Source organism: Salvia hispanica, chromosome 6 (assembly GCF_029641045.1).
Source record: "Salvia hispanica isolate PSC_SH4W2 chromosome 6, Shi_PSC_v1, whole genome shotgun sequence".
NCBI lineage: Eukaryota > Viridiplantae > Streptophyta > Magnoliopsida > Lamiales > Lamiaceae > Salvia > Salvia hispanica.
Window position 1 is genome coordinate 31,225,722 of NC_142697.1, and position 26,586 is coordinate 31,252,307.

At 35.9% G+C, this 26,586-nt stretch overlaps 2 protein-coding genes across 3 annotated transcripts; one reads left to right on the forward strand and one right to left on the reverse strand.

Moving 5' to 3' along the window:
• Positions 1-2,003: 2,003 nt before the first annotated feature.
• Positions 2,004-3,452, forward strand: LOC125208221 (B3 domain-containing protein At4g01580-like). 2 transcript variants are annotated; one of them, XM_089060386.1, is made up of 4 exons: positions 2,004-2,243; positions 2,488-2,627; positions 2,720-2,914; positions 3,000-3,452. In XM_089060386.1, the coding sequence occupies exons 1-4, from the start codon at positions 2,173-2,175 to the stop codon at positions 3,077-3,079; spliced, it is 486 nt and encodes a 161-aa protein (XP_088916512.1). In that variant the 5' UTR covers positions 2,004-2,172; the 3' UTR covers positions 3,080-3,452. The 2 variants fall into 2 exon arrangements, with proteins under 2 accessions (XP_088916512.1, XP_047963757.1); XM_048107800.2 differs by having other exon boundaries at positions 2,009-2,243; positions 2,363-2,627.
• Positions 3,429-5,061, reverse strand: LOC125207963 (uncharacterized). The gene is made up of 3 exons (XM_048107487.2): positions 4,934-5,061; positions 4,453-4,815; positions 3,429-4,376 (listed from the first exon to the last, which is right to left on the reverse strand). Exon 3 carries the CDS (start codon positions 4,284-4,286, stop codon positions 3,777-3,779), a length of 510 nt encoding a protein of 169 aa, XP_047963444.1. The 5' UTR covers positions 4,287-4,376; positions 4,453-4,815; positions 4,934-5,061; the 3' UTR covers positions 3,429-3,776.
• Between the last annotated feature and the right edge of the window lie 21,525 nt (positions 5,062-26,586).

Below are 26,586 nucleotides of genomic sequence, written 5' to 3' on the forward strand. Positions count from 1 at the left end.
GCCAAAACGCCAAGTTTGGAAATCTGGAGTCAGACGGCGACCGGCGACCGCCGCGTATGTGTGCGGCGACCGCCGGCGCCCGGCGGGCAGATCAATGCAGCGGTCCGCCTCGGAAAAATATGCTTGGAAGAGAAGTCTCTTACGGTGACCGCCGAAAGACGTGCGGCGGTCCGCCGCCGAGGGAACAGACTCTCTGGACTCCAACGCGGCGACCGTCGGAGAAAGGTTGCGAATTCGAGAAGCCCTAGATTTGCGCCCAGATTTACCATATTTTGGAGATCTTTTCCTTTTTCAACAAGGAGTGGCTTTCCCCTAAAAATAAGACCTTAAGATTCATTAAAAAAGATGAGAGAACTTCTACTTGCAAAATACTTCATAGAGATCAAGACCTAGAGTACTTCATTGGTGCAAGGAGTTAGAGAAGGATTTCAAGAACATCAAGAACGACAAGTATTCAACCCACGGGTTTTATTTGCTTTAGTTTTATGTTCAAATTGTCTTCCCTTCAATCTATGTTTTTAGCTTATTCAATTATGTGTAACTAAACTCATAGGATTCTAGGGATGTGTTAGTAACGACTTTGGTTATACAAATTCCTTTTTCTATTTAATATTCGTTTTATTTTTACTTTGTTTCTTCCCTAAGTAGTTTTGATGCTGCATGATTGAGTGACACAATCGTGTATGATTTAATATAACTTGCTTCATAACTGTGACAGAGTTCTAGCGAGTTAGATTCACTTAGTAGACACTACAATTAGCTTCCCTTAAAACGGCACTTTAAATTGAGAGTGAGGACTTTTCAAGGGTCTTAGGAGCTTTTTGGAGTTACGTGTTAGGATTGACAACCCTAATCTTGTAATCAACATTTGTATCGCATGAGCATAAGCTAGGTGACTCGTCCTTTCAAAGTATAAACTGTGCTAGGGTATGGTAGTTGGAATTTTGTATAACCATAACTGTGAACACACATCTCTGGGATTCCCTTATCTCTATCGTCTTTCTCCGTGTTTTATTCGCTTTTAGTTGATCTATGCTTTCTATTGTTTTTAGTTTTTCAAAAGTTTTCAAAACCCAATTGTTTTTCCAGATAGTATTTGAGTCTTAGTAGAGGATAGACACTTTGTGTTCGTTTTCCCCGTGTTCGATATCCGGTACTAACCTTTAGCTATACTATATATACTCTGTATACTTGCAGGTTTATTTAGTGCTAATAAAAAGTTCATCAATACGATGCATAGTCGACGATATTCCGGCTCGTCTCTGTGATAGTATGCACCAGCTAATGGGTTTTTCTACGAATAAGATAAATATGCTATGTTATACTGCACACAATAGGTGATATATGCATAACAATGTACGTATGAGACATTACCTTGATGATTTCAGACCACACACTATCATCAGCTGATACAAAGTTATATTCTCCTGCCCAATACACACCTGAAGTGCGCGTCACCTCTTTAAACGTGTAGTATCGGCTATGGAGCACCTGTGGTCGGTTGGACAATTCAGTTGAAGAGAAATCGATCCCGAACTCGTGCTTAAGAGCCCGTCCATAAGCATCGACAACCGACGGGGGTATATCATTTCCTTGCCAACGTGCATCATCGCGAGAACTTATGATAGTGGACAACATCAGTGTGTCGAGAGGTGGCGTCCACTTCCCTTTGTAGAGAAATACATATTGCGGTGGTATGTTCATAATCAAACGAGAGTTAGAGATATTTTTAGAAAGGAAATCTTTATGGAAAGGTTCAAGCACATTGCCTTTTTTTATAATAGACGATGTTCAATTGTGGTGTTAGGTGGTCATATATTATCTTCAACTACCATACTGGCTAAGAAATAAATGTTTTGCTTTAAGTGAAGTTCAATCAAATTTATTAGGAAATGAGGGAAATCTGCATTGCGTCTACATCTTCATAGAGTACATACCGAGTCGATTGACATCCATCCGCCCCACCTGCCCTCACTCATTCATATTCATTACAATTCGTTTAATGCGCACCATTCTCGGAGTCAATATCCAATTTGCCGCCACTATTTTGGGCGGTGAGTTATCATTTATTGCAAAAGTGGTTGGTGCTACCTCTGTTTCCCACTTTCCATCTCCATATACATAGCTTCAGTCGTAGTAGAGGCCAGCACACAATGGTGGCACGCCCACTAAATGACGGAGACTATGCTAGGTTACCAGGGTTCTTCAAGCGATACTCTCAGAGTCTGCACCACAAAGGAATTGTAATAGCCATAGCCATTTCATTTTTTCGTTAACTTTTGAACATTTTACAATGAATATATGCTAGTTTTTTGTACTTGGTCGTCGATGAACACAATTGATATAATTTCAAACTGTGCAGCGTTTGCCTCCTGAATTTGTTGGCCGCCACGGGGGTGGCCTCCCCCATCAATGTATTCTTGTAATGCCCCGCAGAAGGATCTGGGGTGTAACTCTATTGAAAATTGCAAATGGTTACTTCTTCAGGAATGGGTGGCGTCAGTTTGTTGAAGACAATAATATCACTCACCTGGACTTTTTGACCTTCACATGGCTTGGTGGAGGTACCTTCCATGTGAAACGGTATGATTTCGGCAGTGGCTGCCCGCCTAAAATTGACTTCAATGGTAATTTTGTGTTTTACAAATTAATTAACCTCATGATCTCTTGTATACAAGCAGTAAAGAAAAATTTGATTTTTCTTATTTCTTTGTCGAAGTTCATGGAGTGTGCTCACCGGAAGAAGACTACTACTCTCCAGACATAGAGTCATCTGACGACAACTATCCACCTGGAAGTGAGGGTGACACAGATTCGGATGAAGTCGATGCAGAAGATATGGTGGTTCCAGGCGAAGGCGAATACCCTTCATTCAAAGTGACCTTGACAAAAAAAAAGCATTGCTGGTGCCTTCGTTAGTATTGTAGTTTCATACTGTGTTACTTTCTCTAAATGGCTCATCCAAAATTTCATTGTAAAATATTGTTTTTATGATGCAGGAACTGCCTCTTCGATTCTTGAATGTATTCGTCCCCGAGCCGTCGTTGCAGAACGAACTTGCCTATTTCACACTCGATAAAAATACTTGGGAGATGCATACACGTTCCAGCAATGGCAAGCTTTGGGTTCGACATGGGTGGAAGTGTTTCGTGCGGGATAATACCTTAATGGTAGGAGATCGACTATGCTTCCAGTTGGTGGAGAAGGATGAAGTGCAGTTTTATGTGACCATTCACCGTTGAGTGTTCCTATGTAATAGATGCATGTGTAGCTATTGTCTCACTATTTTTGGTTTTTGGGGGTATCAAGCACTAGTATGTAGTCGGTTATATGGCACTTTTGGTATGGCCTAAGACAACTATATGATCGTTTAGTGCTACTATGTTTCGGTATGTATGAAATGGAGACAATATATTGCATTGTGAAGATGAAGCATTATGTTTCTCCTGGCAGTTCTATATCTTAAAACCTTTTAAAACCTCTGTAATGACCAAAATAAGAACCTAACATATGGTGAAACATTGCATACACAAATGGCTATCTTTGATAATATAATATGCTTCATTACTAATATAGACATTACAAAAGGGTTGAGGAGTTCATACATACATCCCCTGCAGATTCATAAACTTGCATATAGTTACTTCTGAGATAGCAAACCATACGAACCACAGAGATACTTCACTTCCCATATTTACATTACAAAAACATAAGTGGTTCAAATAAGCCAAAACAACAGCAAGTTCACATTCTTCCACACCCACACATTATCCCCTTCACTGACCGGAGTACTTCTCCAAGGCACGGTAGACATAAGCATGTTTTGCAGCATGAGGTAAGCTCATGAAGAAGTCCATGCGCTCAACCTTGGCCAGAATGAACTCCGAAGCGTCAAAGACTTGGGCAAGGTTCAGTCCGTTAATGGATCCAACAAGCTCGAAAACATCCTTACGTGCTTTCGCGAGGTCGAATTCATATCCAATCCTAGTCGCCAGATATTCGAGTCGAGTGTTAGTGGCCTCATGCATCTTCCCAATCACCTCCACAAGGCCCTCCAAAGCGTCACGCTGTTTGCGCTTCTTGCTCGTGTTTGTAGTCGGAGTGGAATCTGGTGCAGCAGAGAATCCACTATCAGTCAGCGTAGTTGGAGAGACCCCATCTAGACTTGCATCAGTACCAACAACGTCATCCAGACCAAAGTCGTATTCACCCCCAGCTCTATTGGATGCCATTTTCTCAATCAGATCCAAGTCATCATGGGCATCGACAATGTCTTCAGCCTTCATCCTAGTAGACCTATCTTTACCAAAGATAATCTTCCAGTCCTCGTAGTATGGCCATGACTTTGTGCGCAGTGGACGAGCACTCTCGTCGGCCTGCAATACTGACCTTATTACAAACCCAAACAAGTGACAATACATGACCGAATTAGTATTGAAATAAACCAATTACCTTCACAATTTGTCTCCATTGTTAGTCGTCAACGTCGATCTTGTAGTCATTGTGAACATTAAAGCCAACACCACTCCGGTCTAAAACACGGGACAAAGCATAGAAATGCTTCTTCCATGTGTGAATCCTCGACTGGATATGAGGATTCGTCTTCAAATCATTCCTCGGGAACTCTTGCCGCATTGACTCTTCCGCTTTCATCAGACAGCCCACTTTGAAGCCGTTGTCGGTCTTCCAGCCAGTAGCGACCAACTCCTTCGTTATGTCAAGTAAGAACTTTTATTCCTTTTCGCTCCAGGCGCGACGGCTTCTGTCAGCCTTGGCTTGCCTCCGACCCCGGCGTGCACGAATTTGTTCCGACATCTGGACAAAATAAGTCACACGATTTTAAAAATGTATCTTCACTGGCGATGGGTAACACAAAATGAATTTACATTGAAATGAGACTCCTACATCAATGATGAATTCAGAAAAGATATACCTCTTTGTGAATGCAACTCGATGAAGGGTTCTGCTTTTCGCGGGAGATCTGAAGCTTATGGCGGGAGGAGGTGCGCCTCTGCAATTTTAGAGAGGGAAATTTAGGCGGGAGTTGGAAAGACGTCTTAGGGTTCTATGGGTATCTATGGTATTTTGGTTAAAATAGGGGGACATTTTGGTCAGATCAATGCCAGTAGGCAAAATAAAATCCTTACAAAACATGGGATGGGAAAAAGGCCCACTTTACTTTAGTCCAATTTACAAAACACTGGATACATAAGTTCACAAACTAACACAATCCATGTAAATAATCAAGGCCCAAGTCCACACCACCGTAATCCTGTCCAGCCTACAAAACGGGCCCTTAGAGTGTCCACAATAATGTGGACACTTCGGTGGACAAACCACTTTTTTTTGTCCATAGCAAATTTTTTTTATGTCCACAACAATAGTGGACACGCCCTAGCCACAAATCACATTATTTTATTAATTTTTTTTATATTTTAATTCAATTAAAATTAAAATTATCAGATAAAAAATAATTAAAAAAATATTTAATTTAATTAAAAAAATTAAAACTAATGACAAAACTTGCTTATTAGCTTTTTAAATAGTACTCCCTCCGTCCCACAAAAGATGTCACACTTTCCTTTTTAGTTTGTTCCACAAAAGATGTCACATTTCCCTTTTTGGAAAAAGTTTTCTCTCACATAAGTATATAAATTATATTTTCTCTCCATTTAACACACAAAACAAAACCTCCTAAATCTCATGCCGTCCCACAAGTGTGACATCTTTTGTGGGACGGAGGGAGTAGTACTTAATGGGTTATAAACCAAATCATTTTAATTGAAGTCGTTTGACCAAATTAATCAAAACTCATTTTAAAAAGCCCAAAATTGATCTAAACCTACATATCATCTTCTTCTTCGTTCTTCTTATCTCTTCTCAAAACACCACAAAAATTACTTAAATCTTTCAAATCCGAAAATGCAAAAAGAAAAAGAAAGAAAAAAACTTATGGCCGCCACGGTCAGCGCCGCGGCTCGCTGCTCCCCGCCTCGTCCACGCCGACTACTCGGCTGTGGGCTGTCCGCCCCTCCCCGCCCCGGCACATCCGTCCAGCGCAATAGGGAGCCGTCGTGGAGGCTTCCTTATTGTGGACACTCTTACTAGATACTACTCCCTCCGTCCGCGAATAGGAGTCTCGTTTTTTCATTTTAGTCCGTCCGTGAATAGGAGTCCCGGCTCACTTTTACCATAAATGGTAATAGGGTCCCACCTTCCACTAACTCATTCCACTCACATTTCATTTAAAAATAATTTATACAAGTGGGACCCCATTCCACTAACTTTTTTCCACCCACTTTTCTTAACACTTCTTAAAACCCATGTCGCCATGCAATGGGACTCCTAATGGCGGACGGAGGGAGTATCAAATTATGACCATGGTCTAAACCCTATACTAGATACTATCAAATTAAATGTGGATGCTTCTTTGGGAAGAGGTTAGAGAGGGTTGTTCCATGACACTATAGGAGATTGGAGATGTGAGTTTGCTATCAATATTGGAGTTTATTCCATTCTGACGCCAGAGATTTAGTGTTTGTTTTATGGTTTTGATTAGGTAAGATTTTGGGATTTAGAAATTTGGAGGTGAAGTGTGATAGTTTTGTTGAAATATTTATGTGTAACATCTCGATTTCCCGAACCCTAATTTTAGAGCCCTAAAATTTATTATTGATGACGTGGAGACGTGAATTAATTTATGAATGCATTTATTGCATGAGATGTTATGGCCGAGTCGAGTCTAGGGTTTGCATTGGAAGTTTGAAAAGTCAAACTTGTTGATTATATGATGTGGCATGTGATTTATTAATTTATGAGATGAATTATTTGTTTAAGGGTGAGTGAGGATATTAGAGAAAATTTCCATAAATACTTGTCACCCAATTCTTGTGATTTTCGACCCCCTTGGCCTTTTGTAGGAGGAATTATAATTTTTCCGGATTTAATTTAATTCTTGGGATATTTATCCAAATTAAATCCAAAACCCAATTATTCCTTTTTTTTTTTATGGGGAAAAATCTAGCCCCCTTGTGTCTTGGTGATTTTCAAAAATCACCTATTGTGGGAAGGAAAGAATTATTTTATTTTAGTTAATCCCTTATTTGATTTCCTTCCATACCTAGAATTTAAATATTCTACCAAATCTTTCCATACCTCAAGAGATTTTGCCTTATCTTATTTTAGTTAATATTCAAAATATATTCCTTATGGGAGAAACCCCAAAATACACGCCTACTACCCTATATACTTGGAGGATTTTATTTTATTTTGCTCCGTGATATTTTATTCTACTCCGTAAAATATTCAAAACGAAATCTTGGCTAATTAAGAGCCTAATTTTCGAAAATCATGAGATTTTGCCCTAGAGTCTATTTTTGTTAATTCTTCTTCCCTACTTCACAATATTTATTTATTTAATTGTGGAGAATAAGATCTTACCAAATATTCTATTTTATTTACCTAAAGATCTTATTAAACTCTATAAATAAGAAGCCAAAAACCTAACCCTAACCATCACAAATTTTCGCCCCCTACCCATAATTTTTGCCCCCTCCCTTCTCTCACTCTCTCCAATTTTTCTTCCATACTTTGTCATCTTTTGTGAAGAATTGAAGTTTGATCCAAGAATCTTGAAGAACCGAGTCTAATACTTAATTTCTACCGTTCGTTTTCCTTAAAAAGGTATTCTTATGTTAATCTTCTTCTTTCTACACGATTCATCTTCTTTCTAACCGATTAATCGGTATTCTTGAACCCTCATGCATCTTGTTTGAGTGAAAGTGGGATAAAAGGGATATGTAAATATGTATGCATGTGGTGTGTGTGCGCGCGTGCGTGCGTGCGTGCGTGCGTGTTGTGAGTGTGTGTGTGTTGTGTGTATGTTGGCAAAATACTCTTGTGTGGCATATGTTGGTGTTAGATCTAGAGTTGAGATGCGAATGGAATTTATATGATGATCATGACTTAAGTTTGATTAGTGATAATAAGATGAATCGATGGGAAAAGGGAAAAAAAGGCGTTGGGACATGCATGAATTAGGAGTTGTATTAAATCTGATTTGTGATATGTGCCTATGTGATTAAAAAGGTGAAACCTCAGTTGCGAAACCGGATAACAAAAGAAAGAACATACTTGAAACCTAAGCAGTCGAGGTGGGCTTTACTCTTAAACTCTTTTATGTGCAAATATATGAATGTGGAGAAATAAGGGTGGTTTAACTGTTATGCCATGCCTATGTCTGTTTTGTCGTGATATTGTGCGCCTGATGCCCAGTTTGAGAGTTCGCTCCATTGGGCTATAGGGCTATGGATATGTTTAACGAATTCGGGTCTGAGTATGGGCCGCAAACCCTACCAGGCTGTGTACACGAGGGGATCGGGAGCCGTCCTTGCTAGTCGGCCTGTCTCGTGGGCGAAAAGTGTGGCCACACTTTCGTCGCACCATGGAAGGATTGTGATTGTGGAATTTGATGAGAAAAGTGGGGAGTTATTTTGACTGGCCAATCTATGGAAAATATATTTTGTGATACTCGTGATATTCTCTTATAACTACTTAAAACTCGAGTTCACTTGGTAAGGGTGGCATAACTTATACAATGTTTTGGCAATGAGCTCACTGAGTATTTCAAAATACTCAGCCCTGCATGTGTTTTCCTTATGTGCAGGTTGAACGATGACGAGCGGTGACGGGTGTTGAGCATGATAATTAATTAAGATGGTTATTTTGAACTTCAAGCGTAGTTGTGTCTTCATACATAGCTATTCTTTCTCTTGGTCGCTTTCCGCTGAGTTTTGATACACTTATGTTTATTTTGAATATTTTGCACTCTCTTTTCGGTTTAGAGGCCTTAGACTAACTTGTGGTTTTTATCTTGGAAACTATGTCATACTCTTGAGATTTTTGAACGTCATTTATTATACCTTCCTTTTTCTTATTCAAGTTTCTAGGTGAAATTGTTGTTTTAAATACTCTGATACTTCTGTCTAATCTTTTGATCAACACTCTTTAAATGAAACCCTAGCCTTTGTTCATTTCTTCGAGTCCGTTTGGTAGCAGTTGCTGCATTTATTGTACCCTAAGAGGGCGGGCTGTTACATTATGCTTTTAGGTTTGTGATTTATTGAATGATATTGATTCAAAGTTGATCCAACATGTGCATAGAAAAGAGAATATTGTTACAAATTTCATGTAATATTTAGTTCCATAGGGGGTGCATGTGTTAGAGACGATACCTAACTATAGGGGTTTTTCTATATGAGGTTACTCGTATTAGGTGATCGACAATGAGATATCAACGATAGGGGCAGTTTGTTTGCAGGAGAGATTCCCGTTCGAGCAACCTGTTCCTCGCCAAACTTGGATTTTTTTTTTGTTGAGGTGGGGGGAGGGATTATTTCTTGGGTTTAGGGTTCAGGGTAAAAGAAAATCATAAAGGAAATTTTGATTCTAATTATTTGATTTCAAACTTTTAAAAAATCCCTATTTTTATTTATAAGGTCTCAAGGATTAGTTCAAACTCTAGGAAATAACCAACAAAGAATCTATAATGGAGCTTGTAATTACGCACGCGCCTCAAATTACATTAGATATATATTACTCAAAAAGAATTAAGCTATGATATAAGCGTAATCTGTTGTGGGCTTGACATTTTCTTAATCAACTTGTATAAAAATAAATTGTTGAACAAAATCACGAAATTTGATTGTGGTCCATTCCACAATTTTAAAAGTAATCAATTAAACTAAAAATGTATGTGGAAATAAAACTAATATTGATATCAGTAGATAAAATTCACTAATTTAAGGTTCAAAACCCCCAGTGTCTAAAACCCACAAAAAAAATCTTAATGGGCCGGAAAATGGGGTAAAGTGCATAACAACATTCAAACATAATATTAGAGAAATATAGTTCTTGGGTTCGAGCCCACTGTAACACTAACCTTTAAATTTAGGTTAAAAAATATATTCAGAAAATATTTCTCTTTATTGTATACCTTAAAGATTTGCAGAGTGGAAAACTAAGATTTACTTATAAACAAGGCCATAAACTGATGAATTGAAAACTTTGTTAAGTCAATTTAAAGCTCTGGTCCATGAATTTAAAGTTCTGGGCCATTCTTTCTAGAGTCGACAAATTGTTCTACTCCACTAGTTATATTGCTGCAATTTCCTATCCTATCTTTAGTAGTACAATACAAAATGTGACATATCCGATCTCAATAACATATCAATTCAATTATATTTTTGGTAATGGACCGCACATTCCACGAACTTTGTCACACTCACATTTCATTATAAAACTAATACTCCCTTCGTCTCAAATTAGTTGTTGAGTCGTATTCCTTTTAAGGTTCTTTCAAGATAGTTGAGTCAGTTCCATTTTCAGCAAAAAACGTTATCTTATATCATACTTTAATCTCTCTTCCTTTCTCTCACTTTATTCCCTCTGTTACTTTAGTCTCTCAACTCTTACCTTTAACACCAATCTCTTAAGTGTGTGCCCAAAAGAAATGTCTCGTCTACTTTGAGACGGATGGGGTATATTAAAGTAAGACTCACCTTCCATTACCTTTAACACATCAATTTCTTAAGTCTCGTGCCCAAAAGAAATGTCTCAACTACCTTGGGATGAAGGGAGTATATAAAAGTAGGACCCACCGACCCACCTTCCATTAACCGTTTTCTACACACTTTCTATTATAGTATTTCTTAAAACTCGTCTCATTTCATAAACATGTAATCTGGACAAAGGGAGTATTAAATTTCATATATATGATTTATTCTTGAAAAAAATACTACTAATAGTTCAATCCTTAGATAATAAAAATTGACATACACTATCAAAAACTTGTACTTATTTTTAAGGATGCAAAAATCGAAACACAATTACGTGCGTTGAAATTTTAAAAAAGACAACAATGATTTATGACGCAAAAGAAAACAATCCTAAATTAAAGACATTTAACTTAATCTTTTGCTTTTTTAGATTGAATCCATTTGCGTCCTCTAATTTTAATTGGGATACCAACAGTAAACATATTTTTTTAAGCGTCATTTGTATATTTAGAAACACAAACTAACCTCCTTAATTGCATTAAAAAATGTTTTTAACTGTTTATATTAAAAGATTAGGATAAAATTGATAAAATTATAGTATGTAGGTCGGAATAAATTCCGATTTATTCAAACCATTCATTTTTATGAAAAGTAATTAAGAAAGAGTATGGTAATAGAGGTAGACATGAGATACAAATATACCAATGCATTTTATTGATGGCGTTTTTTAGATACAAAGTAGTACAAGTGCTTAGTTGTGAGGCTCGGCGCCATAGCTGCAGCATCGGTAACCGATCTTCCCTCAGCACCCGTGTGGATTGGGGCACTTCCCTCCTCTGTCTCCACGTCCGCCTCCGTATCCGCCTCCACGGCCTCCGTGACCTCCTCCACCTCTGTATCCGCCTCCACGGCCACCGTATCCTCCTCCGACATGTCCGCCCCGATCGTATCCGCTGCGCCCATCGGTTTCCTCCGCTGTTTTAAAACAACACTCAAATTACTATACAATATACACTACAAAAACTTCCTGTATCTTTTAAGGACACAAAAATTGAGACCCAATTATTTGCGCTTGAAATTAAAAAAAATAGGGCGCAAAAGAAAGCATTCCTAAATTAAGGACAAATTAGCTTAATATTTACTTTTTTATTACAATGCTTCTATCTACGTCCTTTAATTTTAGTTAGGACACCAATAATAAAGACGTTTTTTGAAATGCTAGTGACATATTTAGAAACATAAAATAACATCCATAATTACATTAAAAATGTCCTTAATAATTTTTTTGTTGCATAACATTATAATACATGATTCTTTTTCATAAATTTTATTAATAATACCCATGCATCTAATTTTTGTAAAATAAATGAGTAATATTGGAAAATATTGAAGAAATGGCTTACAAGGATTAACGGAAGCAAGCTCTCTAGCTGAAGCTACATCTGAAGAGATGAGAAGAGCCACAGCCAAGACAAGGCCGAGGAGAAGAAGCACTTTGGAACTCATATTTGCTACTCAAAATTATAGGATATGATTTTGGTTTTTGATGAGAATGAAGGTGCTACTTACTCTGTATTTATAGACAAGTCAAGGGCATGTGTTGTTGTCATATAATTATGAGTAGGCCCTTTGGTAGTTAGCAATTCAATCTACATTTTGAATGAATCCATAAGTCTATAATTATCTTTTATAAAGCATTCCCTGCCACAAAATTAGTTCCTATTTAATTGAATTTTTATGTAGCTTTAAAATATACATTTAATATCCTACAAAAACATAATTCATCACCTGTAAATGTTCTACTTTTTCACTAACTAGTGGTGCTATACATGGAACATAAAATTTTTAAATTATGTGTAAATAAAAATAAAAGAGTATGAGTTAGTTAAAATAAAAAATTAGTAGTAAAAATAACTACAGAATAGAAAAAGAAAAGGTAATAAAATAAAGAATATAGAGTATATAAGTATAAAAATATAATTAGAGATAAGAACTAATTAAAATAAGTATTTGTACTATTATAAATAATTAAAATATTAAAAACAACAACATAAAGATATTTGTACTTCTCTTAACTCACTATCAATGAAACATTTCATATTTTAGCAGATGATTGTATACTCCCTCCGTTCCATAGTAATGGAGGCGTTACTTTTTGGCACGCAATCTAAGAAAAATTGTGTCAAGTGGGTTAAGTAAGTGAAGAATAAAGTAAGAGATGAAAAAGGTAGAAAGATGAAAGGAGAATAAAGTAATAGAGAATACAATGAGTGAGAAGAATATGTTGACTTTACTAAAAAAAAGGAAATGATTCTATTATTATGGAACGAATCAAAATGATAAAATGACTCCACTACTATGAAACGGAGAGAGTACTATTTTAATAATTGATATGAGTGCAGTAGTATAAAATAAAAGAAATAACAAAGGAGAAGATGTGTGGATGAAATAGAATAAGAAATACAAATAAAGAAAAATGTAATACTACTATTTACAAAAGAAAATAAAACAAACTATTTGAATGTATAAATAGTTCACCAGTTTCGATTAACAAAACATAAGTATTCATAAATGCAAACAAAAAATAAGAAAACCAATAACAAACCAGTAGTTCATAAGTTTTGAAATTGCAACATAATTGTTTATAACTAAAAATATATTTTTTTAGAATTAAGTAGACATGATAAAACGAATAAAATAAAATCACAATTAAAATCCATTTCATCAAAATTAAATTCAATAGTACATGAAAATATTTTGAAAATTATAAAAAAAAATAGAACTCAAAGTTATAAATAAAATTATCTTATCTAGTAGTAGAATAAATCAAATTGAAGACAAATTAATTAATATATAAATTTAATTACTTAATTGATGACCCTCATCATCGAACACCGTGGCATGAACAAATTTTTTTGGAAAGTATTTTGAACATCTTCCATTATGCATGCAAGAAGAAGATTTTCGAACAACACCACATGGTCCATGCACCATGTACTCCTTAAATTCTCATAATAGCCAAGATCATTTACTGGATCAGGAATCTCAGCAGAAATAATCTCTCAATATGTTGGAGCCGAGGTTGTTTATCCTCATTGCTTAAGAAAAGCAAAATATGGGAATGAGGCAATCCACGCTTCTTAAACACAGCAGTATACACCACTGCAAAAAGTTTAAACAAAACATTTATCAATTTTTTAAATAAACTTAAAAATCATAAAAAAAATTATCAATGAATGTTATCAAACCTACTTTCACAACTCAAAGATTTTTTTGGTTTTAATATCTCTTATAAAACCATACAACTTAACTTTAAAAATCCTACATACAATATCAGGACGATGATCTGATTTTAAATCCTAAATAAAAACATTCCACGCAAAAAATAAGGCAACTAATATATACTCCCTTTGTCCACAAAAAATAGAGCAATTGGTGTAGAGCACGGATTTTAATGTAGAATTGGTAAGTAAGAGAAAAGGGAAAAAAGTAAGAGAGAAGGAGAAAAGTAAGTTAGAAGTAGTGTTAGTGGAATGATGTGTAGGGTTATTATTTGTTGAAAACTTTCCATAAATGATTGTGCTCTATTTTTGTGGACGACAAAAAATGGTAAATATATTCTATTTTTTTTGGACGGAGGGAGTATAAGACTACAGCCCAAACAATGTGTTCCAAACAGCCCAAATAAGAATATATTAAAATGTCAAATAAAATAGCCCAAATAGATTAAAAGATGGCCCAATTGTTAAATTCAAAAGAGCCCAAAAACAACAAAAAAATGGCCCAAACCGTTTTTGCTACAATTAATACCACTACATTAGGATTTTAAAATTATAAAAGATTAAATCAACTTACTAATGAGTCTGACCCTAATCGTATTCTGATTATAGATACAATGCAATACGAGGAGTGTTATATTTAGGGATGTCAATCTAGCTCGAAATCCGCGGGTCGACTTAAATAATCTGGTAAAATCACAGGGTTAGGGCCGGAAAATTGCAACCCAGGTATAGAATAGGGCTGCACGGGCTGACCCGTTCGGGTCAGCGGGTTATGCGGGCTGTCCCGAGTGGGTTGCGGGTTAGCCCATGGGTTGAGCATTTAAAATAAAAATATAATTAAAATTTTTGGTTATATATTTATATGAAGTATATATGGTAATTACAATATTAAAAACAACGTTGATATGAAGTATATATGGTAATTACAATATTAAAAGCAACATTGATATGAACTATATATGTTAATTATGTATTCTCTCTCAAATTGAAAGTTAGGGTCATATGGAATATAGATGTTTGTAATATTTACTCATATTAAATGTCGCATTACGTCTTTCCTCTCGAAGAGAATGATCCGGTCGAAGCTTCAAAAGTTATTGATGTAGAAGAATGTCATTCAACTCCTTTTAAATGCATGATTTCCATTTAATTATAGTCAGACTCACGTGTTCTACTAATTAACGATATGTTTATGTATTTTGTTTCAATTTTCAATTGTTATTATTTTATTTCTCTTGATCACTTTGATAATACTTTACTATTTGTGATAATCTGTAATTTTTTTTATAAGTTAGAATATTGGATTGTATAGAAAGTAACATATAAGATCACTTTTGGCCCGAATAGCCCGTGGGTTAGCTCGAAACCCGAAGATTAAGGGTTAGGACCGAAAATTTATAGCCCGAAAAATTCACAACTCGAATAACCCGCACCCAAATAGCCCGACAACCCGAGCGGGTTGGCCCGAACCCGAGCGGGTTAGCCCAATTGACATCCCTAGTTATATTGATAACTTATAACTTAATTGCTAACTACAACTAAATAATAGCCGTTGGATATTCAAATTAAAGGCTTAGATCATTAATCCCTAAATGTCAATACGATCAACGAAAAACGTCAATAAGACCATAGGATTAATTCCAAAAAATATCAATAGGGATATTAATGTCAATTAACTACATGTTTAGTTATAACTAACTTTTAAAAGAAATCCCAAAACTTTAAATTCATATAACATATATCAAATTAAAGATAATTTCATAAGGATTCCAACGATATCCTACATGCATATGTTCCAACGTCAAAATTTGAAATTTCTTTCGAAAATGTTTAATTTTTTCGTACAAGCAGAAATGTCAACATACTATACAAAATATGTCAATATAATACATGTAGAATGTCAATATAAGCAATGGGTTAACATTCTTAAGGCATTGCGTTCACATTCTTAAAGCATTGTGTTGATATTTTCGAAACACTATATTGACATTTTCATCCAAAACCCTAATTTGGAGTTTTTTTTATCTTTTTTAATTTTATTAATAAAAATGAAAATTACAAGTGACAAATTGTAGATCACACGTTTTCTAAAATCCTTTGGCCTTAAATTAGTTGTAGTTAACATCATTCCCCATGCACATATACAAACATATTGAAAATTAGAGTAAAAGTCAAAATTGGTTCTGAACATATGACAATTTTACGTTTTTGGTCATAAACATTATCTTTTGGATTTTTTTGGTCCTACACATATGAAAATTTGGTCATTTTGGTCCTCCTTCAACATTTCCGTTAAAAACTAACGGTCAACAGGTTTAATCCTATTTTGACCAAATGAAACTTTAATTTCTGATTTTTTACTCCCTAATTAATTCCTTAATTGTTTTTGTAAATATTCTAAACCCATCATCACCACCCCAGATCTACTCCAGCTTCTTCGACGCCTCTGGCCGTGACTCCGGCGACGCCAGGTCGATCACCGCCAGGTCGAACAACCACCGCCGCCGAGAACTACCTCTCAGAAGCTCCGCCACCACCTCTCCGAGATATCCTTCCCCGACGACCCGCTCCACAAGTTCAAGGATCAGTCGTGGTTTCAGAAACTGATTTTGGCGCTGGAATTCTTCTTCCCAATTTTCTATTGGGCCCCCAATTACACCTTCCAGCTCTTCAAATCCGACGTCGTTTCCGGCGTCACCACTGCCAGCTCGCCATTTCCCAGGTGCCCTAATTTTAAGAATTCAATTTCTTCACAAAAATTGAATATTCTCGTCAAAGATCGATTTTTTTTTTTCATGCAAATTTGAGTTTTCTTGATTTCAATTTATAGAATTTTGATTAGGGATTTGTTCTTGGGAAATACAGGGGATAAGTTATGCAAAGCTAGCAAATCTGCCACTGGTTATTGGTTTATGTAAGTGGGAAATTCATCAAGAATCCCTTTATCTTGCTCTGTTTTGTTTTGAACTAAATGCTATGGAGAATATTTATAAAAATAATTAAAGAATTAATTAGGGAGTAAAAAATCAGAATTAAAAGTTTAATTTGGTCAAAATAGGGATTAAACATGTTGACCGTTAGTTTTTAACGTAAATATTAGCGGAGGACCAAAATGATCAAATTTTCATATGTGCATGACCAAAAAATCCAAAAGATAATGTTTAGGTCCAAAAATGTAAAATGGTCATATGTTCAGGACCAATTTTGGCCTTTACTCTAAAAATTAAAGTATGAAATAAAAAAAATACCCTATCTCCATTCGGAACCCTAAGAGCATCCCCATCCGTGCTCTTAAATAAGAGCATGGAGGTGAGTCCGGATCCACTTTTACTCCTTATCCTTAGGCAAGAGCACAACACCCACATCCGTGCTCTTCCGCAAGGACAAGCTCAAGGGTCCCACTATTCTATTATTTAATTTAAATACTTCAATTACTAAAAATATTTCTACAATATAAAAATATATTAAAATATAAAAATTACATAATTAAATCCTAAAAAATAAAAAATACATAATTAAAATTCTAAAAAATAAAAATACATAATTAAAAAGTGAATTTTGGGAGAAAAATTGAAAAATAAATTAAAAGTGTGTAGAAAATGGATATAATTTATTGAGAAGTGGGAAAATATTTTTTTTATAATTAAAAAATAATTTTTAAAATTAAATTCGAATTTTTTAAAAAAATTACAAAAAGAAACGAAATTGTCGTTGGCCAATCATGTGCCGCCACGTAAGGCTGCTCAGCAGCACGGACGTGCTCTTAGCTAAGAGCAGCGCCGTGCCGCTGGCACGGACGGACAGCTCGCAGCGGCAGACGGACGAGCTCGTGCTCAGCGGCACGGACGGACGGACAGACGGACGCCACCGCTGCGGATGCTCTAAAAGGCTACCCAAACCCGTCGCCGCCGTCCCTCGACCACCACAACGCCGCCTCCTGCCAATCTAAAACGCTGCAACACACATATTCACAAAGATCGCCTAAAGCACTATTAGATTTGCACTATTCTGCTATTCGAAGAGACTTCGAAAACTCAAAAATCGAGATAAGATAAGAGAGGAGCGCGACGGAATCGATGGAGCTTCCGGTGAAATCACGAAACAATCGACGACAATCAAGGCGAAAAGGTAATCCAAAACTCTATCCCAGCCCTAGAAAATTTGTTTGTCTAAACGATTCTCACAAATTGGTAAAACTGCTAGCAGGAATGAGGCAACAAAACTAAGCGACCAGACACCGCTTGAAGGCGGTGGAACAACTACGGTTGAAAATCAAAAACAGCGTAAACAGCAGAAGGTATTTAAAGTCCTTTCACAGACAAATCATCTGCCAAATATTGCTGAAAATAGAATAAATCTAAGCATAAAATCGAAAGGATTTCTGGGAAATTAAGTTCAAACACCTATTAGAAAAATGTATGTCAGATTCAAAAAACACATAACTGAATTGATTTTTGAGTGCATGTTAAAAATTTAGACATAACAGCTTCAAAAATGGAAATAAATCATATTTGTGTCAAACATAAAGCTGGCATTTTAAAGGTTTAACTACACATAAACCAATATGACCTTTCATTAGTTCAAAATGGGGATAATAATGAGATTTAGAACTAAATCAAATGCCAGTCAAATTTCTTGAAAAATTGGACCACCTGAACAATATCTATTTTATTCTTCCAAATATGACTTCAAACTTTTTTTTCAATAGGAAATGCTATGGTTAACAGCAGGAACTCAAAATCAATCTTTAAATGGTTGAGATTTGTGAAGAGTCCTTAAACTTCTGATGATAAGAAAATAAGTACATAACCTGTACTGAAACAAATGCTCCTATGTTAAACACATGGTTTATATTAATGCAGTATGTATGTTGATGGCATATGTTAAAAACGGGATTATATTGAGAAAAGGCAAAAAATATGCTTATAAATATCTGAAAATATGTTAGACCAAGGAAGAACAATACTGATGAGCACTCCAACATTATCACTTAGATTTTCATGAAATACAGTGGATCAGATATCTAAAACCATGACTTGACTCTACATGTACTATTATGTAATTTTATGCATAAACTATATCTATGGTATTGTTGAAAATACTGAATTTTAAACTTTTTTGAACAAGACGATCAAGGTTTAAAAGCTCAACATAAAGGAAATTTCTGATTCAACTATGCAAGAAAATCCAGAAATAAGATGAGTACCTGAACTATGTGTTAAGTCCTTAGATGGCAAACTCTTGAGTATTGCAGATTTTCTCAATTTCTTCATTATATATTCCTTTGATATTGGTATACAGAGAGCGATTATAGAGTAATATGACAAATAAGCTCAATGGAAAATCTAAGATTTAGAAGGTATAGAAATACTTCTAAACCATGATGACCTCTAACTCTGTAAACAAATTATGTATATAGGATAAAAAAGAAGGTTAAGAGAAAGGGTAAGTCTACGTGGTCATAATGTGGCTGGCCATAAATGACATTTTAGTAAATAGTGGTGTTTTTAGATATTAATAAAATAATTGTTTCATTTAATGCTTAATTCAGTTGACAATATTACCCTTTCTTTATAACTCACTTGTTCCATTCTTTTTTTTGACGTATTTCGCCACTCAACTTTTTACTACTGCTACTTTATTTCTATTTATATTATACTTTAGTATATAATCTTAATAATAGTGTTTTTTATTTAATTTTTTAAATTTTGTATTTTTTCAAACAAATTTAAGGTTAATTGAAATTACCAATTCAATATAAAATCAATAAAACATCCAATTATTTCAACTATGTATGGATCTTCCATTTGAATATCAAATTATTCAATTAAATATAAAATTTATTTAAATTTCATGAAACTAATTATAAATTGAATTGAAAATCGATTGACTTAATAAGATAGGAGTAATAATAAAAAAATAATTGAGTGAAAGAAGGATATAATTGGTAAAAATTAAGGACTCGTTAATTTACACTCCAATAATTTGCTTAAAAATCAAAATTCATCTTGTCCCTATTATATATTTTTTTCTATAACTTAATAAATGAATATAACACAAAACAACATTTGAATGTATATTACTTAGAATATATATCTAGTAAGTATATTGTGACATAATACTACAATGTTTACACTAATCAATATATATATAATAATTATATTTATTTATGAAATAATATTATAATAATATGTATATATAATTAATTAATTGATAATATCAAAATATGATATTATAATTTTAATATAAAAAAAGCTTCATGTTTTTATCTTCTTGCAATAATAAACAGTATATATATGCCATGATCTTTCCTTGAATAGTAGACTAATCTACAATCTTCTGATTTCAGTAGGCCAAGTGGTAGACAACAATAAAGACATCATGAGCTTTTGAATGAAGAGAGATGCAACCAAGGAAAGAAGTTAGAGGAGCTTAAAAGGTAAGTTAAAAATTTCTAAAGTAATATAGGCTATAGGAATAGAAATCTTCTATTCAAAATTCTGAGTGCTTTTCATTAAGTTTGCATGATATACTTGCTTAAATCATGGTTTTTGGTAAATATGAATGCATAAAAAACTTTCAACATCATGTTATGGTAATAATTCTAAGTCTAGGACTTAATAATTGAAACTCCTCTACTGACATGCATCATATTTTTCAACTGAAATAACTGAGTCAAACAACAAAGGATGTAATAAGAGGGAAATAACTGAAAAATATCAAAAAACCTTTAGAATAATCGAAAATGATAGCTTAACATAAAAAATTGTTCAGATTCTTCCCAAAAACATAAAATAAGTAAGCAAAGCACAAAAACTCCACTACTGACTTCCCTCAAAAGCCATTAATTAACACCACCAACTTTCTCTTTCTTTTTTAGTTGAACACCATTAACATCATCACCGGCATCACAGTGTCCAAATTCCAAGTTCAGACATCTTTTCGGCAGAACCTTCAGCAACTCATTCCTACCCTTTCCCTTTAGTAGCAGTTGAGAGATCAGGGGTAAGAAAAGCAATTCTGAGAAACCTATAAATGTTTGAAAATTAAGTTAGTAAACAGTTCAAACATCAGGAAAATAAGAAAAGAAAAATCCCAAAAACTAAATTAAAATACCTCATCAACATCAGCTCCAAAAGGAAATTCAGGTCCTTCAACAGACCAACCATTCATATTCTCATTCAGAAGAATAGACAAATCAGGTGATTTCTGATAAACCTAAAACAAAAATGAAATATCATTTTTTGCACTAAGAAATATAAAGATAAAATCTAAAATAAATAATATATATACCTCAGCAACATCATTTCTAAAAAGAAAATCAGATAACTTCACATTAGGTTCAAATATCTGTTCATCCAACTCCTTAGGAATATACTGTCTAACTACTTCAGGTATAGTGCACACTTTGTTGACAGTGTATGGATAGCTCCTATAATACTCAATATGAATTTTCAACAAAGCTTGAACAAAACATGCTGACCAACAACAGTTTCTCCAATCTGACGTGGAATGGAATTAATAGGAAAAGCCTGCAAAAACAGAATCCACATTAGTACTATTAAATTTGCATGACTATGAATCTAGAGAATTTAAAAAGACAAACCTGACCACCATCTCCAACTAAGTCAGCCACATATCTTCCTAATAATTGGATACCCTTCCCTATCCCACAACAACAAAGAAGCATTGTTGGTGTGATCAACAACATTCACAATAAATCTGAACCTACAAAAGATAACAGATTTGATATTACTTGTTTAAGCAAACTGCTGAAAATAATACATTTATATGTATTACAATAAATTCAAATATGAGTGTCAAACCTTTTAACTGCATAAGAATGGGTCTTGTGACATCCAGTATAGTTATACTTATTGTCCACTTGTCTAACCTTCTTCATGCATGTCTTGCAAGCCAAATAAAACCATTCATTATAGTGGCACTCAATTGACTCAATCTTGCCAAAATCCCAACATGACCCCTCCTGAAAATCACATCCAGAAAGAAACTATTGAAATTTTACAATTAAACTTCAAAAAGAGAAACAATATTGATATTAAAAGTCTAAAAATTATGCTATACCTCTAAGCAAGACAAATCCTCAAGGGATTTCAACTGGAGATCATCATATTCCCCTCTAATCATCTGTCCGACTAACAGGAACAAGGTTAAGAAATCTGACATCATCTTTTATCCTGAACCAAGAAAAATCAGATTTCATAAGTAATAAATCAATTTAAATATGAAGAATATCAAAACAGTATTATTCTAAAAATCCATTTCTTAAAAATAATACTTATTTCTAAACTGTTTAACTTCTTCAACATCAACATCTATAACAACTTTAGAGGCTTGTAAATGAGTTGAATTCGTTATTGCCTTGCTTAGATTATTAAAACATTAAAACATGTAATAAAGGGAGCCATTGCTTGGGTAACAGACCTATAAAATGGAATAAAACAATAGTCTGTTTAGAAGGATTTTCTATTAAACAATAAATCTGAACATAATTTGTCAAAAAATTAAAATACAATACAAAGAGGTACAGACAAAAAGAAGTAACAAAGGGTATAGAATTTAAGAAAGTGTGAGCCAAGAAGATCTTCAACAAAACTGGTAAAAAATAATATCACACCATTTTGACAACTGAAAATGAAACACTTAGTCTACTGAAAAATTTGAACATCTTTCTCCATGACTTAACCTTTACACAAATGCAGAAACCACCCAACTACAGGCAAGACATCAGAGAAGGAAATAGGAGGCCAAAATGAGATTTCAGCAGCACGGTAAGACATAGAGAGATTAAACATCCAGGTATCAACTGGTCTTGACAGCAAGCAATTACAATACATTGTTTACATGTACATAAATAATGCAACAAAATAAGAGATTTCAGTGAAAGGTTCAAGAAGGCCAAGAATATATTTGACCAAAATGGTAATAAACTCAGAGATTAAACACTTAGTCCACCTATTATTAACATCAACCAATAACGATATAAATCTTCATTTTTGCAGCAATAGTGGAACAAAAGGAGAGAAAGCTGTGAAAGCAAGAAGATGCCAAGATCTATCAGCAAAATGGTAAAACATTAAGACCATAAACACTTATTCCACTTATCGTTCACAGCAACTTATAACAACGAATCCATTTACTTGTGCAGAAAAAATGATACAAAAGGAGAGAGATCAGGGAGAAGCAAAGGGATGCCATGTGGATCTTTCAGAAAATGGTAAGACACTAAGATATCTAACATACTTCCTACTGATTTTAAAAGAATGAGAGAAAGAAAGAACAACCAAAATGGAGCGTATCACTGTGAGTGGAAGTTGATGTAAGTTTTTAAGAGAGATTAGCAAACTGATTTGTAAACTGAGTAAGTAACCATATTTATAGAAGAAGGAGACCAACATGCACTGCACACATGGACACCATACCAGATTCCCAAAAAAACCGAATGATTAGGGGAACCTTTCATATATATCATTTAAAATATATACCAAATAATATATTAGAATATATTAAATCAGTATAAAAACAATAAAACAATGTTAAAAATGCATTAGCAATATTAGTTAATGCATTACCCGAATTAATGATAAGTAATAATATAAATGAGTGGGAGTTCTGCCTTGGAAAACGAATGAATCAATAAAAGAAATCATTTGCATTGCCCAATAAATGACCTTGATGATTGGTATTTTGTTAAGAACACAACAGAATTGAGGAGAAAACAAATGTAGAATTTCTTTTATTCAATCGGCAGTGCCGCCCAAGCCCCCAGGCTTCCCTTTGATACAATCTGTGTTCCCCTTCAATAATTATCTCCTAAACTATTAATAGGGAAATAATAATAATAATAATAATAATAATAATAATAACAATAATAATAACCGACCTCCCCCCCCCCCCAACAGGCGCATCATAACCGCCCTTTATTCTATTTACAAGATACACACTTCTATTTACAAGATACACACTATTTACAATATTTACACTAATTACACAGCCCACGAATGTAGACTCAATCCCGATCCTCACGCTTCTTCCTCCTTTGATACACGATCAAGGGCTTTCCCTGGTTGTCACCCTTTCGCTTCATATCAATTCCATCCCCCTTAGAATCGACCTTGTCCTCAAGGTCAAAATCTGGAAATTGCCCCATAAAATGTTGCAAGTCGATCCAAGTAGCACCATCTTCACCCTCGCCTTTCTATTTCACCAATAGTTGCTCAACTTCACGTTCCCCCATTGGAATCACCCGCAATGCCAAGATTTGTTCGGGCTCGAGCATTGGCAAGACCGGCAATTCTATAGATTCCGGAAATTCAGTTGTAACTTCATGATTCCCCACCACCTTCTTTAGTTGAGAGATATGAAACACCGGATGTACCTTGCTGCCTTCCGGAAGATGCAGCTTGTATGCTCTTTTCCCCACCCGAGCAAGAACTTCGAAAGGCCCATAAAACTTAGCCGACAGCTTATGATCCTTACCATCCTGCAACGAGGTGCGCCGAAACGGCCGGACCTTCAGAAACACCTTATCACCAACCATAAACTCTACGTCTCGACGGTGCTTGTTGGCCTGAATGCTCATCTCCTGCTGCGCCTGCATTAGATTTCCCCGAAGCCGTTGCAAAACTTCATCTCGGCTGGCCAAGGTTTCGACCACTGGCGGTATATTACACTCCCCGGGCAGAAAACGGCGAAGAGTTGGAGCCGGGCGACCGTATACCACCTCGAAGGGAGTCATTCGCGCCGCGGTTTGGTATGAAGTATTGTACCAAAATTCTGCCCATGCCAACCATCTCACCCATTGCTTGGGCTGCTCGCTAGTGAAACAACGGAGGTACGTCTCCAACACCCGATTCGTCACCTCCGTTTGACCATCCGTTTCAGGATGGTAGGCTGTAGAGAACTTGAGGCGAGTACCGGACTGCTCGAATAATTCACTCCAAAAAGCACTTACGAACATGGAATCACGATCGCTAACAATGGAGTTGGGAATTCCATGCAAGCGGACCACTTCTTTCATGAAGATTTCCGGCACCGAGCGAGCAGTGATCGGAGGCTTTAATGGTAAGAAATGAGCATACTTAGATAGCCTATCAACCACCACCAATATCATAGAAAATCCCTTCGACTTAGGCAAGCATGTGATGAAATCCATAGAAATATCTTCCCAAACTTGTTGCGGAATAGGCAACGGCTGTAGTAGCCCGGCCGACGACATTGCCTCGTATTTCATCTTTTGAAAAATCAAACATTTAGCAACATATTCTTTAACAGTACGGAACATACCTTTCCAATAAACGTTGGCTGCGATCTGTCGATATGTTCGCAATACCCCTACGTGTCCCCCAGATGGGGTATCATGGAACTCATGAAGAAGTTCGGGAATCCATCGCGATGCTGCCGGTAGCGTGATGCGATCGTGAAAGAATAATTTCGTTCCCACAAGCCGAAAACCCGTCCTACTGTCCGGCTGCCGCTGAATTGATTCGATGATGGCTTTGAGATACTCGTCACTTCGTTGCTCGCTCTCGATCCCCTCGAAGCCCAGCCACTCCGCCTTACTTAACGCTGACAACTCGGCATCACCGTCCTGTCGTGAGAGAGCGTCTGCCGCAGCATTAGAAATTCCGGTTTTATACTCAATATCAAAGTCATAACCCATCAACTTAGCAATCCAAACTTGCTGCGCGGGAGTAACAATCTTTTGATATAGCAAATGCTTCAAGCTCCGGTGATCGGTTCGCACCACAAACTTCCTTCCCAGTAGATAAGGTCGCCAATGTTGAACGGCTAAAGCGAGGCCCATCATTTCCCGTTCATACGCTGATTTTGTCAAGGTACGATCAGCCAAAGATTTGCTGAAATAGGCAATCGGTCGACGCTCCTGCATTAGTACTGCCCTTATGCCCGTTCCGGAAGCATCGCATTCGATAACAAAGGGTCGATCAAATTGGGGCAATGCCAGCACCGGTGCCTCCGTAAGAGCCCTCTTCAAGTGACAGAAGGCCTCTTCCGCTTTAGCAATCCACTCAAAGCCTTTGGGAGCGTCTTTCTTTAATAACATCGTTAATGGCCTCGCAATCAAGCCATACTCCCGGACAAAACGGCGGTAGTACCCAGTCAAACCCAAGAATCCACGTACCTCGCGTATACTCGAAGGTCTCGGCCACTCTAGCACAGCCTTAATTTTATCCGGATCCATTGCTACTCCATCCTTCGAAATTATGTGACCCAAGTATTCAACTTGCCGACAACCAAATGTACACTTCTTGTGATTTGCCAAAAATTGATTTTCTTGTAAAATCCGAAGCACTGTTTCCAAGTGCACTCGATGCTGCTCCCACGAACGGCTGTAGACGAGTATGTCGTCGAAGAATACTAACACAAACTTCCACAAATAGGGCCTGAACATGTCATTCATAGTGGATTGGAAAGTCGCCGGTGCATTCGTGAGGCCGAAAGGCATGACCAAGAATTCATAGTGACCACTGTGAGTTCGGAATGCAGTTTTGGGTACGTCCGCGGCTGCCACTCGGATTTGGTGATATCCGGATCGAAGGTCAATTTTGGAGAAAACGACCGCCCCAGCCAGCTCATCGAGCATCTCTTGAATCACCGGAATGGGGTATTTATCCGGTACCGTCACCTTATTTAATTCTCGATAATCGACACAGAATCGCCAACTCCCATCTTTCTTTTTAACCAACAATTCTGGGCTTGAGAAGGCG